The following is a 22,082-nucleotide window of genomic DNA, read 5'->3' as shown; positions in this document are numbered from 1 at the left end:
AGTGATATTGACTGGATGGATAATTAGAGGTAGTACTTTACCTGAGAGTGTATATGTGATATTGACTAGTGGGATATACATTAGCTGTGTGTTGTGTGTGTGTGTGTGTGTGTGTGTGTGTGATATTGACTGAGATCAGATAGGCCGCTTTGATAATGAGAGAAGCTCGGCACACTGAAATCCCCTGAGTTCAACACCATCTGCTCTCAATACAGAAGCGCTCTCTCTCTTTGCCTCTCCCGCTCTCATTCCTCATCCCTTTATCTCTTTTGTCCACCCGATCCCCCTTTCATTTTCTCACACTGACTTTCCCTGTCCATTTACCCTCCTGCATATTTCATCCTCTCATCGAACTCATATTTGCCTGTAAATGCACATGTATGCACAGAGGAAGGAACCGTGTTAGACCTCCTGAGGCTTATTCTGCTGAAGGTGTTCGGTATTATTCTCAGCGCTGAGAGGAGAGGGAGAAAAAGGGCTATCAGGTCCCATAAAATCAATGGAGAAACGGATTTCTGGTGGGCTTGTGTGCATGCAGCCCCTCGGTTTGTCTGTGTGTGAGCATGCACTCGTGTGTGTGTACATGTGGACAGTTCAAGATCATTTGAAGGGTGTAGAATCCCCCCTGGGGCTGGTCCAGACCAACCTCAGTTCTGCTGACTCTTAACAGAAATGTGGAGGGAACGTTAGAGGTGGCCAAATGGATTAAGGATTTAAAACTGCTCTTTCCACCTCTTCCGATCGAAGTTTAATGTGTCCTATTTTCTAATGATGAAGAGCAGGCACACGCAATTTGGTTTCCACTGTATTGGAGTGTCTGTCATTCATAAAATTCAGTCAGAGCTCTCACCCCATGTGCATTTATGAAGTATTGTGGTTAATTTAAATAGGATGTCACCTTAAAACTAAAGACCTAAAAGGGGATTTTTGCAGCATTGCCATAAAAGGAAAAACCCATCTTTGGGTTTCCAAAAAATCCTTTCATACCCCTTTTCCACCAAGGCTGTGCTGGTTCGGAGCCAGAGCCTAGTTTCAAACCGGTTCTTGGTCTTTCCAGACCCAAAGCACCAGTTCCGAACCAGGAAAAGCGGTTCGTAAGTAGCATCAAAACATTGCTGGGCTAGAAGGAAGAACCGCTTGCGTCAGGGCTGGGTTACCATGACCAACAAAACTTTGGACCGCCATATTTAAAATAGCAGCTAAACATGAACACATTGGATTTGCCGTGTTTGGATGCCGATGTAGGTTCGCAAAGCCATGAACAGCAATAGCAACGCAATGTCCGCCTTTGTTGATAGTTTGTTTCGGCTTGTTCGGGATGGATCGGCACTGCTCAGATCGTTCGGTGCGAGGCATCGGGGTGCTGCGGCAGCGACTGGAAAGCAGAAGGCTCTTTATGCTTTTGGATCCCTCTTGCGGTCGATCTGTCTGCGTGGTGCCGATGCACCTCGAACAAGTCTGTTGTGTTTGGCGCAGCCGCACTAGTGAAACGAAATATGAAACGTATTCAGTGACGTAAGACCTGGCTCTGTATTGGCTCTCTAGTCTGTGGAAAAGCAACCGGTTTCTTAAAGGGCTCGCCAGTCGAACCAACAAAGAACCGGCAATAGCACTGGCTCTGAACTAGCACCTGTTTTTTTTTTTTCTTTAATGTGAAGAACATTTTGACAGTCTAAATAATGCCCCCCCCCCACTATAATTCTGTGGATGTTAAATATTCTTCATGGAACCATAAAGTTAAGAAAGTAGTCTGTTAAGTAGGGATGTAACGATTAACCGCGAGCTGGTTGAAAACAGATTCATATATGTGATGATTCAAATCGGTTGAGATGCTAAACAAATCGCGATTCAATTAGGGGTATGTTAGGAATTTATATGAATGTATGTCTGAGGGGAACTTACTGTCTATAAAAAAAAGTTTAGATGGTATTTTTTTGGCGATATAAGCGGAAGCGCTTAAAGCGCCACCTGCTGGCAGAAAGTGAATCTGCGTCTCATTCAGCTCGTCTGCTGTATCATTTCATGTAGATATTTTTAATATATACAGTAGTTTCACAAAACTGAAGTCAGACCATTCTGTTTTTGCTTAATTTCGAAATTATACAATTTTAATTTGGATTTAAAAAATGCTCATGTTGCATCTTTGTTTGGATCATGATTAAAATGTAGTGGTTGCCTCTAATTTTAAATGGAAAGAGCACAGACAAAGCCTTATTTTGTTTATATGAAGAGATTTCTTTTATTTGTTGTTTATTTGTAGCTTGTTTTAAAATTAAAATTTAGTTTTGTTATTTACATTTACATATTTACATTTTGTTATTTAGCAGAGGCTTTTATCCAAAGCGACTTACAAATGAGGAGAATAGAAGCAATCAAAACCAACAAAAGAGCAATAATATGCAAGTGCTATATTAGTATATTATAGTATTATTTCAATTTCACAAAGAAACGTGCTGCATTTTGTCCAAGCAACAATAATAAAAAAAAATCATGAATCGAATCGTGAACTCAAAATCGTGAATTGAATCGAATCGTGAGTTGAGTGAATCGTTACATCCCTACTGTTCAGAAAGTAATACTATCAGCTGTGTTTAACTTTGTTTTAATTACGTTGAAATCCATAGCACCGTGTTTTTCAGATTTTCGGTTAAAATCAGCAGAGAAAATTTGAAGGTCCTCAAATTTTGTTCTGAGCTTAACGAAGAGTGCGACGACACGCATATGGATATTCTTATGTCAGTTGTGTAGTTTCTTATTTTTCAAGCATTTTCAATGATTTGGTTAAATTGTTTCACAAATTGATTCTATAAATTACACAAACGGGAGGAAGAACCTAAAAAGTGTGATGTGAGGTGGCAGAGTCATAACACAGCATTTGACTCGATCTCGCTTTCAGTTCTGTAATTTGTTTGCTTTAAAACGGGATTAACTCGCTGTGTGCTGGCCCACAGGTTTTATCTCCAATAGTCCATCAACTTATTAACATGCTTATCACTTATCAACATATTTTAACCTCAAGGTGATCTGTCTTTTTCTTGAATGCGAATTTGAGTGCTATTAGTTCATGTAAGCATGAACACTGCAAGCTAAAGAGAGAATTCACCGGCTTCCGAATCAAATGCTCCAAACGAACTAGGCTAGGTGTGAAAATACTTGTGAGGTGAGCCTCTGCATTATGCCAATTGCTACAAAAACATGTTTGTTTGTAGGTGGCAGTCTTTCAAGTGATGAATCAAATTATTTCAAATTAAAGCAGTTTGTTACAATAAATCAGATTTGCAATGTGTAGAGGGTGTGAATGGACTTAATGTTCTTTTTATTTATGAAATGTTTTTTTAGTTTTTGTAATTTGTTTTCATTTAATTGCTATCCTGTAGTAGCTGTGGTGTATTTCATCTATATTAATGCTTGTATTGGTCGTGAGAATCTGCCAGTTGGGCTGTAAAGCTGGAGAGAGTGTCACAGTGTTTTAGAGCTAGACATAATCTTAGTGTCTCAACTCCTGCTAATTTAAAGGACACACTTGAAATGGTCGAGCCTTGTTTATCCGGCTTCATGACTCTGGTTTAAGGATGGGCGAGCTTGTATTATGAGGGCCCAGCTGGTTCCCAGAGCTAGCGTGGGTTGTTTTGTGAGTCCATTCCCGGGTTTAGTCTGGCAGTCCGAACAACAGCGTCTATTTTAGCACACTCAGCTCTATGAGACACTTGGGGCCAAATCAGAACGTTGCAGAACTCCACTTAACATGAAGACAACTGTTGCTGCATGCTCAAAATCAAACCGGTGTCCCTGAAGGACTCTTCAGTTTTCACCTTGAGTAGGTCTGCGTCTCATGTGCACACACATACACGCAGCGGGCTGTTCAGCAGGCAAGGTGCAGCGCGGGAGATGAGCGCTGGGCTTTGTAGTGTCAGTAAGCTGTTTTAATTGGACTGCGCTCCTGATCATTATTTAAACCAGTAGCACAGTTTGAGCATTAGCACAAGCCCTCATCCCTAGCTCTCAATAAACCATTCAGAAAGCACGGCCCTTTCCTTTCAGCCCAGGAACAGAGGAACTGGGACGAGTGTTAAAAGGAAGGCTGGAGGTTTTCTCCTCTACTGCACTGACCTGGCACCATCTTCAGAGAGAAGTGAGAGCAGACAAAAAAGCAGAACAGACGCTCAGAAGTGCTTACAGGTGCCAGGTGTGTTGGAAGAGAAAAGGATGAAGGTGGAGAAAGGGAGAGGATGGGTTTGCGGTTGAAATAAATCACATGATTGAATATTATTAAACCTTCTTTTTTTAGACTGTAATTCATGATATTAGCCTTTATATGAAACACTGAAACATGGCTCTGCAACGATGTCCCAAACAGTGTGGTGCATATGGATGGACGTGCTCTCTTCAGGGCTGACAGAGTAGCAGCAACCTCTGGTAAAAACAAAGGTGGTGGAGTATGCATTTATGTAAATAAATCATGGTGCAAAGACTCTGTCATTGTTGATACCTACTGCTCTGCTGAGCTGGAGTTCCTGATTATCAAGTGCAGGCCATTCTATCTACCACGTGAATTCACTTGCATTGTTGCTGCTGCAGTCTATGTACCTCCGGACGCTAATGCTAACGTGGCTATGAAAGAACTTTGTGCTGCTATTAGCAAATTACAAACCCTGCACCCGGATGGAGCCTTTATTGTTGCTGGGGACTTCAATCACTGCACTCTTAGATCTGTTCTCCCTAAATTTAATCAAAATGTCTCCTGCACTACAAGAGGACATAAAACATTGGACCACGTTTACACTAATGTGAGTGATGCCTACAAAGTCACACCCCTCCCCCACCTGGGTCAGTCTGATCACCTCTCTTTGTTCCTGCTCCCCAAGTATACCCCGGTCATCAAACGTGTGAAACCTACAACAAGGACTGTTAAAATCTGGCTGGAAGGTGCTGACTCCACTCTTCAACATCAATTCCAGCTCACAGACTGGAGTGAGTTTGCTGCCCAGGCCACCACAAACTCTCAGATTAACATTGACACGTACACCAACTCTGTCATGGAGCACATCAACAGCTGTGTGAGCAGAGTGACTACACACAAAAAAATAAAAATCTTCCCCAATCAGAAGCCCTGGATGAACAGAGAGGTTCGCCTCCTGCTCAAAGCAAGAGATGCAGCCTTCAGGTCTGGAGACCAGGAGGCTTACAGCTCAGCCAGAGCCAACCTGAGGAAGGGTATCTGCCAGGCCAAACTCACACACAAACAGAAGATTGAAGAACACTTCAATTCTTCAGACCCCCGACGTATGTGGCAAGGCATACAATCTATCACAGATTACAAACCACCTAACTCTGTGCCCCCCTCCAGCTCTGCCTCCCTCCCAGACGAGCTCAACCACTTTTATGCTCGATTTGATCAAAATAATAAGGAGATCTCACTCAAAGCTGAGCATCAACCCAGTGAACTGCCTCTCACACTCTCCACATCAGATGTTTACTCCACTTTGCGTAAGGTGAATGCACGGAAGGCAGCTGGCCCTGACGGAATACCTGGTCGTGTGCTTAAAGCCTGTGCGGAGCAGCTAGCTGAGGTCTTCACGGACATTTTCAATCTGTCCCTGGCCCAAACAACTGTCCCCACTATCTTCAAAACCTCCACCATCGTACCAGTACCGAAACACTCCACTGCCTCGGTCCCTAACGACTTCCGTCCTGTTGCACTCACCCCCATCATTGCCAAGTGTTTTGAGAAACTGGTTGCATCCCACCTAAAATCCTGTCTCCCTGCTACACTAGACCCATTCCAATTTGCCTATCGCCACAATAGGTCAACAGAGGACGCCATCTCAACAGCGCTTCACTCTGCCCTCACCCACCTGGACAGTCAAAACACACATGTGAGAATGCTGTTCATGGACTTCAGTTCTGCATTTAATACAGTAGTCCCCTCCAAGCTGATCTCCAAGCTCAGCCAGCTTGGAATCAGCACACCCATCTGCAATTGGATTCTAGATTTTCTGACTAACAGACCTCAGTCCGTCAAGTTAGATAACCTCTCCTCCTCCATCATCACCCTGAACACCGGCGTGCCACAGGGCTGCGTACTGAGCCCTCTCCTGTACTCCCTCTTCACCCATGACTGTGTTCCTGTTTATGGCTCCAACACCATAATCAAATTTGCAGATGACACCACGGTGGTAGGTCTGATCAAGGATGACGATGAGTCAGCCTACAGGGATGAGGTGCAGCACCTGGCTGTGTGGTGTGCCACCAACAATCTACAGCTAAACACCCAGAAGACAAAGGAGATCATTGTGGACTTCAGGCGGACTAGGAGTCATGCACACACACCCATCTACATCAACGGAGCTGAAGTGGAGCGTGTGTCGAGTTTCAAGTTCCTTGGCATCCACATCTCTGATGACCTCACCTGGTCCCATAACACCTCTACTCTGGTCAAAAAGGCACAGCAGCGCCTTTACTTCTTAAGGAGTCTTAAGAAAGTTCACCTGAATCCCAGGATCCTTGTGGAATTCTACCGCTGTACCATTGAGAGCATACTCACGAACTGCATCTCAGTATGGTACAGCAATTGCTCCGCATCTGACCGCAAAGCACTCCAGCGGGTGGTGAAAACTGCTCAACGGATTACCGGCACCCAGCTAACTTCCATTGAGAACATTTATTATAAGCGCTGTCTGGGCAGGGCAAGAAACATCATCAAGGATGCCTCTCACCCTAACCATGGACTTTTCACCCTCCTTCCATCCGGCAGGCGTTACAGGTGCCTACGCTCTCGCACTAGTAGGCTCAGGAAGAGCTTCTTCCCCGAGGCTGTGACACTTCTGAACGCCACACCACCAATCTAACCTGCACCTGCTTATTACTGCACTGGTCACAGTACTTTACACACATGCATTTGCACTACTCATATTTTGCACAGACTCCACATTGTCAAAGTCATTACACTATAAACTGTCTAAAGTTGTTACTGTACAAGCACAGTAAACTATTTCTAAAATATTGCACTACTGCTATTTTGCATAGAATACATTGTTCTATCAATACTTTGCACACTCATCCAGCTGTATTTATTTATTACCACTGTTCTCACGTTTCTGCTGTTCATAATGTGTATATATAATCTGTAATCTATATAATCTACATTGCTCTGTTCATATGTACATACAATCCCTACATTGCATTACTATTTTATATTCTGTATATACTCTGCTCAATACTGTATATAGCAATTCCACTGTACATTCTGTAAATCTTATCTTCATTTACTCTGCACTTATATGTATATAAAACACTATATTCTTGCACTTCTGGTTAGATGCTAACTGCATTTCATTAGCTCTGTACTTGTACTCTGCATAAATGACAATAAAGTTGAATCTAATCTAATCTAATCTAATATGATGCTGTGTGTGAATCTATACACACACACACACACACACACACACACAATGTCCTCACCACAGCAGTAAGAAGTTTTATCACTCCTATGAAATATGGGTGTGAATTTGGCTGGATTTGTGCTGTATAGACAGCCAGCTGTCAGAAAGCCAAGCGTTTTGTATGCGAGTAAGTGTGTGAGAGCATTCACTTATTTTCCTGAAGTCTAAACTCTACTAAACTTTATAAAACTGATCCTAAATGCTGATTGGTAAATGCACGATTCAAGTTGCATGAAAATACATTGGTGTCTGCTATGACACGTGTTTGTTACTGAGTTGACATGTCAAGGACTGCCATTTTGCAGAAATATGGCACTAATTGAATTTGCAAATGCATTTTAAAGAATATTTGTGTGCTTTTTATTTTTTGTGGTAAACATTTTATAGAAAACAAGAAGCTGCAGTAAACACTTTTGTTGGTAATATTGCAAGAAAATGCTAAATGCAGTGTGCAGCATGCAAATCATCAAAGTTGACATGAACTTTATTTTTACTTATTGCTCACATTTCACAATGTTGGGCAATATTGTTAAGATTTGGTCAGTTACAGTTTGATGCAAAGTCATTCAAAAGCATAGTCAATAGAATAAACTTTTATTTATTTATATATATATAAATAAAAACATATTTATTTATAATATTTGTTTTTTTTGAAGGACATTTTTTAGTTTATTTTTTAAATAAACTATTTTTAAAATTTTTAGTTGATCAAAAATATAGTAAAAATATAAATATTGTGAAATAGTATTACAATAAAATTAATATATTTTAAAATGTAATTTATTCCTGTATCATCAAAGCAGCTGTTATTTCAGTCTTCGTGTCACATGATCCTTCAGAAATCATTCTAATATGCTGACTTGGTGCTCATGAAATATGTGTTTATCAATGTTGAAAACAGCTGTGCTACTTAATATTTTTGTTGAAACGTTTTCAGAATTCTTTAATATAATAATTAATATTAATAAATTAATATTAATTAATATAAAAGTATAAATTTCTTAAAAAAAACTAAACAAGAGCACTGATTGACCCCAAACTTTTAAACGGTAGTGTATAGCTAATAGGACTGTTTGTCTAATAGGGATGCTTGCTTGTCAAAAAAAAACTAACAAAAAAACTATGGCACAAACTGTGTAAAAATGAAAAATGTTCACAGCTGTCACTTCGCTGACAACAATGCCCTTCAGCAGTGACTATATTAATAATATAGCACAGTCTCTTGCTTGAATGAATACTACTGCTGTCCATTCATGCAATCAATAGTGTCTCAGGCATTGAGCCACAGATGGACATGGAGTTGCGTTTTCCTGATCAGATGCATAGAGAGATGGTTATGAGTAAGATGAATGACTGACTCGATCTCATCCATGTATGTGGCGGTCAGGGCTGTAACGCTCTCATACACACAATAAACTGTGTCTGAAAAATTTACTCGCACTCCATTTTCATAACAAAAGAGTCTGCTTGTTTTGGCTGCTTTTGTCTGTCTCCAGGCAACCTCTCCAACATTTCCGTTTTTAGGGCTCTACTCGCCACTTTGTATCTGGACGTGAGTATCGACCGGTAGGCCTGTGTTAACTGAACAGTCAGCAAACCTATATTCAGTTATGCTCGAGATGAGAATCGTAAGGTATTTCTTTTTTTTGTTTTTGTTTTTTGGAATATTGACACTTACGAAGACTTTTTTGGTCTTTTTGGAAATTGTCAAAGTGGAGTGAATTCCAAGAATTTTAAGTAAACGTCCACCTGATTTGAATCATGACACAGACAGATGTGTTGTCCTAAACTGTAGCGCTTAAGTGAACATCACTGAAGTTTCCTAATGATCGACCAGTGTTTCCTCTTATGCAGCATATTCTTATGGTCAGTAAGCAGATGCTCATTAACTGCAGTTTAATTATTTAAATTTTTTTGCACCCAATTTAATCTTTGGTTGTGATGGTTTCTTCAAGGCTTTGAGACTTTTGAGTTCTTTTCAAAAGCAAAATAATATCACAAGTCCTAATGCTGCACAGTATATGCGTCAGTTGTCTATAAATAAAGTCAAACCCAACTTTTGATTCATTGTCATTACTGAATAGGTGCAAAAAAATGACTCCACTTCATGCTCAATTTTCCCAGTGTTCATCAAAGCTGAATCCACTCGGGTGCAAATGGCATTGTGGTTCACTCCATTCCGGTGTTATGAGAGCTCCATCCTGCGCTCCGGTCTTTGTGTTTGTTGGAGACCAAAGCATAAGTGTGGCTTTCCTCAAACCGCATTGACCTCTCGTCTCTGGTCTTGGTAAAGTCTGACGTCAGACGTGAGATTTACACAATCTCAACTTTAGTCCCGGCCCAGCTTCACTCTATAGAGCCTATTACTGTAAATGGGATTTGAGCTGGCCTTAGAGTTGAATTTGCTAGATGCTATCTTTTCCCAGGTTAACCGAGAGGCTTGGTGTAGAGGATCTGATTAGGGTTTATAAAAGCAGTTTTGTCACTGTCAAGCTACGGCCTTCTCTGTATGCACATCTGAAGAAGAGAAACACTGGAAAAAGAGAGACCAAAGCAAAGCGTGTTTAAGTGGCCTGTGGAAGATTTGTTGAGAGGTAGTCTACATTGTAAGAGAGAGAGAGAAAGAGAGGGAGTGGATGTGTGCGTCTCTCTGGCGTCCCTTTCTTTTGTGTGTTGGAGAACTGAGAGGGGTGAGAGGGAAAACTGAACCAAGCTGAGAAACATTAGCCAAATCTCTCTCTCTCTCTCGCTCTCACTCCTGTTCTGTCACACTCTTGAACTCTCTCATTTAAACTCCTCTTACTTCCTTTCTTACTTCCTTTCTCGCTTTTTCTCTCTTGCTCTGTTGGCTCAACTTTTCCAACTCTGACCCACCTTCCTTTTATTTTTTATTTTTTTTGGCTGCTGGGTATTAAGATATACATGTAGCTCTCCATCGGTCCCTTTCCTAATAATAATAATAATAATATATATTTTTTATTACTATTCACTGTAGAAATATTGGCAAGTTTGCATGTAAAGGTATAATTTTGTTCTTTTTATTATTTATTTATTTATTTTATCTGCTATTGAGATATATATATATATATATATATATATATATATATATATATATATATATATATATATATATATATATATATAAAAATACAAAATTTAACAAAAATGTTTTAACTGTTTTAGTTGGGGTTAAAACTGCTTAACTCAATAACTATGGTGCCTTTTCCAGGAACAGATAAAACTAAACCTAAATGGTAATATTTAAAAAAAAAAAAAAAAAAAATACCAAGCTCATAATAAACTAAATACAATACAACTGAAATAAAATGAATTTGGAAAATATAAAAATTAAAGCTAATTCAAATTATTAAATTGTTTTTAAACGCAAAATATTAAAATGGTAAATTATATTTATACCAGTGCAGAGCAACAATTAACTTTCCTAATTTATAAACTGTTAACAGCTGATATTAAAAGTAATAAGGCAACATTAGTACTGTCAGCCTCTCTCTCTCTCTCTCTCAATGTTATTTTCCTCGGTTTATTCGTTCTCCTTCTAAATTCATAATGCAAAGTGCTACAGCAGAGGAACTTGTGTTTGAGCATGAACGTCAATGTTTTCTGGAGGTTAATGTCAATGCTCAATTTGAGTTGGCAAGTTTATTTTGTTGTCCCCATAATTTCCCCCATAATGTGGAGAAGGCTGTCTGTTTTTGTAGTGTGTAGGGGGGAGAGCGAGAGAGGACCCTGGAACCGTGTGACCGAAGCTAACGATGGATAGATGGGCTCAGGCAGGAGGGAAGGACGGAGCAGGAATGGACAGATAAAGCTGATGCACTCTGAAGCTCAGAGAAAAATCAATAGTAGCCGAGAGGGGAAGCCTCAGTCCCCTGCACCCCCCACCCTCTCCATTTTCCCTGGATCTCTTTCCTTCCCATAACATCAGTCAGAACACCTCTCGTCTGCCCCTTCCCCCACAATGACACCAGGGTCTCCTCCTCCCTCTTCTAGATGGTTTATGGAGAATGTGGTCCAAAATGAATGCTCTGTGAGCACCATATTCAAGTAAAAATGGGCTTTGCCAAATAAATATACCATGGCCATCTGCTGATTGAGTTGAACTGCAAGCCTAATCATTTGACCTTCAGTGATGACAGTCTGACAACATGCATGATTCAGATTGAAAGATGTATAAATCATCAAACTGAACAAAAATGTTTGTCATGGCTCTAACGACTTAAGTAGAAAATGTGCCATCAGAATTTACAATGTATAATTGTTTCCCCCCCCCACTGTTTTTTCTTAAGTGTTATGACGGGCCAAATTTGTCATTTTAAAATATTTAATATTATTTAGCAGCACAACTGTTTTCAACATAAAGAAATGTTTCCTGAGCACCAAATCATCATATTTCTGAAGGATAATGTGACACTGAAGACTGGAATAATGACTAGGGCTGCCACTAACGACTATTTTTATTTCGATTAATCAATCGACTAATTTATCAATTAATCGATTAATCTAAACCATTAATTTCCCACCAAAAAAATCAACAATTTTACTTAATGTTATTAAACCAAATGAAATCCAAATTTCTATGAAATCCTTTAAAGCAAAAGTAAAGTGCAACGTAGAGTGCAAGAAGCAAGTGTCCATCTCAGTCCAAATCACTGAAATCAAAGTTCAGTATTATAGTGTGAGAATGACAACATATCCACGTGTTCTAGTCTACTAATACTAAAATTATAATCAAAAAAACACTTTTTAAAGGAGTATTTACCAGAAATATTTACTTTTACTTTTAGTCATTTAGCAGACACTTTTATCCAAAGCGACTTACAAATAAGAAAAAATAACTAAAACTAAGTCAAAACTCTGTAAATACTATATATACACACTTAAGAAAATAAAGAAATTAAATAAAATTGACATGCATAAAACATTTCAATACAATGTTAGCTAAAAACAATTCAAAATATTAATATATAAATAAATATTATATATATATATATATATATATATATATATATATATATATAATTTTTTTTTTTTTTTTTTTTCTTTCATTTCCAACACTGAGTCAAGCGCACGTTTTAAAACAACAACTTACTTACACATAGTAAGAAATGGTTATAAAAGCTGAAACCGAAGTGAAACAAGTTGTAGGAAAGAGGAAAAATAAAAAGCGATACTTATATCCTTTGCCGGTGTCCCTGTCCGGTGGAGTCGATGGTCTTTACACTCTTCGGTCTTCACACGAAGAGGGCTTTACACTTTTTGCTTTACTTTTTACTTTTAGTAATTTACCAGAATTTATTTAAGTGAAAAATAACACACCTGCTTGTAGCTTTCTAGTGATCTTGAAGACCTTGATTAGCTGGTTCAGGTGTGTTTGATTAGGGTTGGAGCTAAACTCTGCAGGACAGTGGCCCTCCAGGACCGAAGTTGCCCATCCTTGACCAAAACTGTTAAAATACCCAATGTATTATAAACAATAGAGCTAATGTACATTACGCATAACAACAAAGGCCTGCAGGGGGCGCCGACGGCCTGAGGATTATTTTTACACATTACTGCGCGATCGAATCCTTGTTTAATATTGACCAAGCACCATTTAATTAAAATGTTCATTTAATCTTTCATATTTGGCCATTTCTTTAGGACAGAAATGCTATAGCCACAGTAATTAAACGAATGTGTGCACATTAAAACGTGTAAACTCAGAGTGAGGGTTTGAGCTTTTATTTTGAAATTGCGATGTATTCTCTTGTTTGAGTAGATTTATAAATGATTTACCTTGCAAATCTGATGAAATAGCGCACGCTGCATTCCCAGATGAATGTTCTAATAAACCCAAACTCACACCAACATGCAGAGATGGAGTTTGAGACGCTCCACACATGTAAATAAGTTTCTGCAGAATTACTGTGAACTTAGCCACTACGTACGTAACCTACATGCATGTAAATAAAGCGCATATACTGTGTTAGAACTGCATCGCATATAATTATTTAATTAAATCATAGCGTTTGTGAATTCACAATTATCCATAGTTATGACTTTTAAATGGGTTTAATATATCATGCAGCCTTGAAAAATAGTCTAATAATGTGTTTTATGGATTCTCGTCCGTGAAATGCGCCGCTTCCGGTATTTTGCAGGTTAGTCGACTCGAGCAAAATGAAGTCGACGATTTAAAAAAATCGACTAGTCGACTAAAATTGACGAATCGCGACAGCCCTAGTAATGACTACTGGCAATTCAGCTTTACCATCACAGGAATTACATTTTAAAATACAGGTGCATCTCAGAAAATTAGAATATGGTGAAAAAGTTATTGTAAATTATTTAAAAGTGAAACTTTCATATATTTTTAGATTAATTACATGTAAAGTAAAACACTTCAAAAGTATTTAAGAAAAAGTAATATTTCCTAAGATCAATCAAAAAAAGGATTTGCAAAACAGAAAAGTTCAAGTTGTTTAAAGTATGTTCATTTATGCAGTCAATGCTTGGTTGGGGCTCCTTTAGCACAAACTCCAGCATCAGTGAGGAATGGCATGGAAGAGATCATCCTGTGGCTCTGCTGAGGCACTATTGAGCCTTCAGCTCGTCTGTATTGTTGGATTGACTGTTTCTCATCTTTCTCTTGAAAATATCCCATAGATTCTATATGGAGTTCAGGTCAGGCATGTTGGCTGGCCAATCAAGCACAGTAATATCATGCTCAGCAAAGCACTTGGAAGTGGTTTTGGCAGTGTGGGCAGGTGCTAAAGTCCTGCTGGAAAAGGAAATCAGCATCTCCATAAAGCTTGCCAGCAGATGGAAGCATAAAGTGCTCCAAAATCTTCTGGTAAACGGCTGCATTGACTTTGGACTTGATAAAACACAATGGACCAACAGCAGCAGACGTCATGGCACCCCAAATCATCACTGACTTCGGAAACTTCACACTGGACTTCATGCAGCTTGGATTCTGTGCCTCTCCAGTCTTCCTCCAGACTCCAGACCTTGATTTCCATATGAAAAGCAAAATTTACTTTCATCTGAAAAGAGGACTTTGGGCCACTGAGCAACATTCCAGTTCTTTTTCTCGTTAGCCCAGGTAAGATGCTTCTGACGATGATTCTGTTTCAGAAGTGGCTTGGTAGCCCTTTTCCTGAAGACGTCTGAGCTTGGTAACTCTTGATGCACTGACTCCAGCTTCAATCCACTCCTTGTGAAGCTCTCCCAAGTGTTTGAATCAGCTTTGCTTGACCGTATTCTCAAGCTTGCGGTCATCCCTGTTCCTTGTGCACATTTTCCTACCCAATTTCTTCCTTCCAGTCAACTTTGCATTTAATATGCTTTGATACAGCACTCCTTGAACAGCCACCCTTTTCAGTAATGACCCTCTGTGATTACTCTCTTTGTGGAGGGTGTCAATGATCGTCTTCTGGATCATTGCCAAGTCAGCAGTATTCCCCATTATTGTGGTTTCAAAGAACAAGAGACACCCAGAATTGATACTGTATGGATGGTCATTTATTAAAACTCAAATGTAAATATTCTAATATTTTGAGATACTGATTTTTGACTTTCATGAGCTGTAAGCTCTAATCATCAAAATTAAAAAAAACTTTTGAAGTGTTTTACTTTACATGTAATGAATCTAAAAATATATGAAAGTTTAACTTTTTGAAAAAAGTTACAAGAAAAAATGAACTTTTACCATATTCTAATTTTCTGAGATGCACCTGTATATTCAAATATAAAAGCTATTTTAAATTGTAATAATAATTCTCAATGTTACTGTTTAAATAAGTTTAATGACCAATATGAAATGTTTCTTTGAGGATGGTTTTCAACAACTACCTCATGATTTGATGCACATTGCAATACGTATGTATTCAATTGATTTTTATCGGGTTACAAGAAAAGGTAGGATGTGGATTTAATTGTGACCTGTTAGGCTACTGATTTTATGATTGATCATGCTACATGCTACGGCATTCAAGTACACACACATCCAACTAGAAATGACAGCCTGGTGAATAATCTGCATTACAAAAAGGGAAAAAAAATAAAATCTTTGAAGGTTATGGTTATCTTCACGATTATGTATTGCTGCCAAGGTGTCTAGTCTTTACAGTGCTTTATGGAGCTGTTTGGTAGATTGCAATCTAATTCGTTTGTCTGCACCGTAATTAAAATGCGGCAGACTTTAATGGACAGTAAAAAAAAAAGGCAGAATACCGTATAACTCCAAGCCAGCACCGTAATTCATTTTGAGTGTTCCAAACAAAGTGAAAGAGCCGTTACTGGTGTTATATGGTGTTCTGCCTTGGTTTCTCTGGGGCTTTTTGAAGTTACGGTTGAGACGACCCATTATTTTCTTACAACGAAATTGACTCCAGATACTTATGTACATGATAAAGGATGTCTTGAATGTCCCAAAAATATTAATAACTAATCTTCGACAAAAATCGAAGTTACGGTCTTTTGCCTTTGCACGGCAGAATAGTTTATAAGTAATCCTAAGAAATAACACTGCCAAACACACATGCTAAAAACAACAACTTAATTGCACATAGTAAGAAATGGTTATAAAAACTGAAACGGAAGTGAAACAAGTAGTAGAAAAGAGGAGAAATAAAAAGTGATACATGACTCTCTCAGTCCCGGTCAGCGTCCCTCTGTCTTCTGCTGAGTGGGTCTTGCTTGCGCTTCTATCCTAGGTTTATTCTCTTTCCCTCTGTGGGCCTCTTTCTCTTCCTCTCTCCCTCCATCCCCTTCTTGCCTTCCCCTCCGTTATCATTGCAAAATGTGTGCGCATTGCTCATTTACATCATGTATCCCTTGTATCCTTTACAACATGTCATCGATGAGTTTGTTCTGTAACTGTGGACTGAAAATGCCTCATGATGGTGAATTATGATGGAAAATTATGAATGATTATGACCAACGTGAGTAACATCGTCCTTATCTGCCCAGTTTTATTTAGCAAAGTTTTGTATCAGGGCTCAAAATTTTCACTAGCCAGCACAAAATGAGTTGCCAATGTATTATATATGCAAAAAATATAACAAATATGAAAAATGCAACTGGCTGGAAATTAAATATTAATTGTAACGCATTCGTAAACTTTTGTTGGAAAAATATTGTTTGTATTATTTCATAAAATTTAGTTGTTGTTTTAGGCCAGGGGTGCCCAACCCTGTTCCTGGAGATCTACCTTAAGTTAGTAAGTTCAGCTCCAACCCTGATCAAACACACCTGAACCAACTAATTAGGATCTGAAGGATCACTTGATAATTACAGACAGGTGTGTTTGATCAGGGTTGGAGCTAAACTCTGCAGGAAGGTAGATCTCCAGGACTAGGGTTGGGCCCCCCTGTTTTAGGCTGTTGTTGTAGGTAATGGTTTCTGAAATCTTCCCAAGAGTTAAGAGTTAAAAGTAATTCCAAATGGATAAATTGAGTCCTGAAATAATCTATTCCACTTCCCAAGTAAAATGGGTTTGTGAGGGCTGTTTCATGCTGACCTGGATGGTTGATTTTACTGGGGGGGGGGGGGGGGGGGGGTTTCGTACAAGCCTTGAGTTTCACGTGGGAGACCAGCTAAGAGATGCTGTACTATAAACTCTGTAAATGGCCACATTTTAATTCTTTGAACTGAAATGAAATGTATTTTCATGCTCTCTTTCAGACATTTGCTTGCCTATGGCAACAGCTGGCATGACTACAGAGGGTTTTAAATATTGAAAAATTTAAATCCTCAGTACTCTGCAAGAAATTTGTTAGTCTGTCAGATATTTTAAAATGTTTCTGTCAGTGGAAACATGATTCTGTCAGTGTGAAAATTTACCTTAAGAGCAAAGACATCTCTAGTTGATGAGACTTGTGGCTCTGGTAGACTGAAGATGGTTTAATTGGTAACGGTCAGTCACACACTGTTCACACTGAGGCTAAAAATGAGTCGGACTTCTCTTCTTGTTGCTTTTTTGTTCACACAAAGTTTGATTATGGAAGTGAAAACCACATTTAGATTAAACCCCCTTTTTTGCATGTTTTCAAAACACCCCTTTTTTGTGTTACTTTCAGTCGTGGCCTAATGGATAGAGAGTTGGACTTGTAACCTGAAGGTCATGGGTTCGAGTCTCCGGTCCGGCAGGGATTGTAGGTGGGGGGAGTGAATAACTCTCTCCACCCTCAATACCACGACTGAGGTGAGACCCTTGAGCAAGGTACCGAACCCCCAACTGCTCCCCGGGCGCCGCAGCATTGGCTGCCCACTGCTCCAGGTGTATGTTCACTACTGTGTGTACGCTTGGATGGGTTAAATGCAGAGCATAAATTCCGAGTATGGGTCACCATACTTGGCCACACACCACTTCCCTTTCACTTTCAATCTGGTTTATGATGAGTGATGCTTTTTCAGATTTTCCTCTTTAATTTTTTTTTTCTTTATTCTGTAACATAACATTAGGAAAGAACTTATGTAAATGATAAATGTAGTATTAATATTTTATTAATAATATTAAATATGTATATATATGTATGTATGTGTGTGTATATGTGTTGATGTTTTTTTGGTGTTTGGCTTAGTGTTATGTTCGAATCATTATACTCATACCTTTTGTTCTTTATATTAAATATTATAATTTTTTTAGTTTTTTATATAAATGTTTTTCTTATTACTGTTAAATTGTTCTTTAAATTGTACTATTTAGCTCAAATCGCAGCTACAAGCACAGCTATGATTTCCATAGTGTTTTAGAGGGGATGGATCAAGAGTTTACTTGATAAACTAGTCAGTCTAATTTAGATTAATTGTTTGTTGGTTGTGCATGATATGGTTTGTGTTCGCTTGTGCGCTGTCAATATCCTCCTCATATCTAAGTTCATCTCTCTGTTGCTCCCTCTCTCCCTGTTATCTCAGAGTCGTCAGTCACTCTTTGCTTCACTCGCGTGCTCTGTCATTGAGAGAAAACAGACTAAAAAGAACTTATGGTGACAGAAAAATAGACGCACGAGTTCAAATAAAAAGCTTTTTTGTGGGCACTTCACATGCTCTTCGCTCGTACACACAAGCGTCCTTGTCCTTGGAGAGTTTTTTTTTTTTTTTTTTTTTGGGAGTGTTCAAGGGTAATCCGGTGCTTGTCTGATGAAATGTTCACAGAGACACTGGAAACACGCAAACAGATGGGCAAAAAAAATAAAATACAGAAACAAAGACCCAAAGAAAACAAAAGGCTTTGGATGTGTTGTCTGAAAGCACCGTACTATAATCTAGGATTAATGTATTTATCGTAGCTCTCTCTTATGTATATTTCCATCACAACAATAACATGATGTTATCATTAATGGACAAACATTTACTTTAGAAACATCTAGAACACCTTTAGCGTAAGATTGGCATTAAAGCAAATGCGGTTGATCCTTTAGAAACAGTCATGTTAATACAGGGACTTGTACTGCAGAATTACACTTTATAGAGATCATTTGGTGATTATATGATAGTGATTGTGATTATATTAATGTAATAACACACCAGGCAAGATTAAAGTAGTGCCCAGATGTCTCGACATGCTGCCGATATCCAGTAAAGCTGCAGGATCAAGAGTCTGCTTTTGGACCTGTTGAAACTGTTGACTGCCAAACATGGCATACAAGCTGTAAATAATTATGCTGTATCACATGTTTGTAGTATTTTTTTTTTAGAGGCTTCGGTACACTTGGCTGTTGAGTTAACAGTTTTTGTGCTGTCTCTAGGTGCAATGGGAGGAGTATACCACTATCATTCAGAGCATGCGTGTGCCGACGCCACTGACAAGGTAAGACATCACTTCTTATAGCTGCTTACTAATGTAGACCAACAAAACAGCCAAGTTCTTCATTCCTAATCTTGACTTTTTCAGAGGATTTTAGCAGTCCCACTCAAGGCTCTGGGCTACAAATGAATTGACCATGAATGCACTGACTTTCAATTTAAAATCTAGTCTCCCTTTAAAAGTGGAATTCAATTAGTCAGCATGTGGTTTTATGAAGTTTATCACTAAATCATAATTTAAAGGTAGTTTTGCTACAATACTTTCTCGTATCCCAGCTACTGTGCAGAGAAGACTAAAGGTTGTACACAGAGTCGGTTCTTTGTAGTTATATACTGTTTTAAGCTTACTGTGTTGTGGTGTTCTGGTGAGATTTGAATCTGTGTGGTTATTTAATGCTAACTGTTTATTTGACAATGCGTACAGTAGTTAAAGTTTTGTCAATTGGACTTTATCAAAAATGAAAATGTATGGGTAGAATTGCTTTTGAATATAAATTTAAGGCCAGTTATTGGATTGTAGGGTTGGGCCGATAGACGATGCCATCGCCGATGGCTGATAGACATCACGATGTTGAGCCGGCATCGTGATTTCACGCCAAAAAAATATTTCTGAAATTTTTACTTTTATTCAGCGTGGATGCATTAAATTATAAAAACTTTGTATTCATGAAAGAATCCTAAAAATTTAGACATTAATAATAAGAAATCTTTGAGCACCAGATTGGCATATTAAAATGATTTCTGAAGGATCATGTGACCATGAAGAATGGAGTAATGGCTACTGAAAATTCAGCTTTGCCATCACAGGAATAAATTGCATTTTAAAATAAATTTTTCTATTTTATTTCACAGTATTAATATTTTTGCTGCAATTTTGATCATATAAATATAGCCTTGTGAGCATTGACTTTTTTTCAAAAACACAATCTTACCAACCTCAAACTTTTAGTTAGTTTAGGTAGTGTAGTCTAAAATAATACTGATGTATTATGATCAACATAAATTAACAATGAACAATTTTATAAACCGTGCACAATTAAAAACAACAACATTGTTTTGGTAACCACTTTATGTAATCCATTTTCTGGATTTCCTCAAAGAATGTTTTAATATATTTAATTGATTTTCATTTTAACCAACATACACATTCACATTGGGAAATGTATTGTTCTGTCATTGCTGGCCTTTTAAAATCAAGAGCGAGAGGGAGGGAAGACAAAAAACAAAAGGCAGTTCCTGCCCCGTTTTACTCCACTGTGTTTACAGTCAAAGGGAGGAGGAAGAGGGCTAGCTGACTGTAGCTCTGTGATTGGCTGAAACGGCCTCTGGGGGAGGACCTGTCCCTGTGAAGGAAGGCGTGAGGGAGGGGGAGGAATGCAAGCGGGCGGCGGGAGAGGAAGAAGGGATGATGTGGGAGAGAGATGAAGAGAAAAGCATGGAAAGGGGGAGCGGGGGCACTAATGATTTGACCTCCAGCTGTGGGACACGGAGAGAGGGGAACAGTGGCAGAGAAATGGATGGCTGTCGAAATGAAGGGAGTGGAAAAAGGCCGGTGGGGCTGTGTTGGTACGAGACAGAGACCAAATGAGACTAAGGGAATTTAGTCTGTATTTCCGAGAGGATTTTGAACCATAAAAATGCTTTTGCTGCTCTTAGTGACAGAAAAGAAACCAGGCCAACAACCCTTACCATTTCCTGTTTTTGACAAATGTGTATGTGAGGGAGAGACAACACGCACACAGAAGAGTGTTTGGGCCGTGGGTAACTGCGTCTCATCCTGTGTGTGCTGAAGCATATTTGGGGGGTGTGGAGCCGTTTATGCTCGTTGCTGGCCATCTATATGAACAGCAGAACGGGACGTGTTGGCTCTTGGGAGGTCCTGAATATAGAGCGCTGAAACTGAAACGTGTTTGTGTGAGTGTGTGTGTCCATTCCTAGGCCTCCGCATAGGCAGAAACAAGCTCTCTATGGTGTAGAATGTAGAGGCGGCCTCAAATGGGTTTGCCTGTCAGAGGGAGGAAAAAGAGGGAGGAGAAATGAAAGGCTGGAAAATAATGAGACTGAGGAGGAGATGAGGGGGACCCGCTTATTCAGAGCACTTTCATAAAGTCCCAGCGTTTGAAGAGCAGTCACCCAGCGCAAGGACTCTATAGACTCAGCCTATTAAATATTAAAGTATTACACTGAAACAGAAGCACATTGTGGATTCTCACATCAAAGCGGCGCTTCGGTTAGGCTTGTGAGGATGAGGAATCTCCTGCTGATTGTTGTTTCGGAAGGTTGGAAAATGCAGCAACTCATGATGTCAGTGCCTAGCAAGTAGTGCAGTTTGGTACTTTAATATTTCCCCTCCAGATGCGTAGATATTTGAGAGCATGTAAATGTATAGTCTTTGATTGCAACAATACGATTCTTGGTAGGGATGCTTCACAATAGTTGACCACTCACTCAACGGCCAGTTGACAATTTTATACTACTACTATTTTTATTTTAACTTAAAATATGTTTGATATTGTGGTTGTGCTATTAATTTGCATGGTGACTTTTTATTTATTTTTATTATAATTTTTTTTAAAGCAGCAATTCATGTTACTGAAACCTGCCTAATTATAAATGCCTAGTTCATTATGGAGTTTTGCTAATTTCATGCATTAATGTTGCTACACAAAGAAACACATGTTAGTGGACTAGAGATTTTCAGTGTTGAAATCATTCTAATATGTGACCCTGGACCACAAAACCAGTCATAAGTAGCACGGGTATATTTGTAGCAAAAGCCAATAATGCATTGTATGGGGAAAAATTATCGATTTTTCTTTTATGCCAAAA

General features: G+C 38.8%; 1 protein-coding gene across 1 annotated transcript in view; it reads left to right on the top strand.

Annotated features, from left to right (window-relative positions):
- The window catches only part of LOC306874400 (E3 ubiquitin-protein ligase RNF38-like), a 43,580-nt gene that overhangs the window by 3,726 nt on the left and 17,772 nt on the right, over positions 1–22,082 (top strand). Inside the window, exon 3 of the mRNA XM_079424418.1 lies at positions 19,196–19,257. Coding sequence (XP_079280544.1) covers positions 19,196–19,257 — 62 coding nt within the window. The remainder of the gene's footprint in view (positions 1–19,195; positions 19,258–22,082) is intronic.

This window comes from Barbus barbus (genome assembly GCF_936440315.1).
Source record: "Barbus barbus genome assembly, chromosome: 8".
Taxonomy (NCBI): domain Eukaryota; kingdom Metazoa; phylum Chordata; class Actinopteri; order Cypriniformes; family Cyprinidae; genus Barbus; species Barbus barbus.
This window is presented reverse-complemented; position numbering and strand designations above follow the sequence as displayed.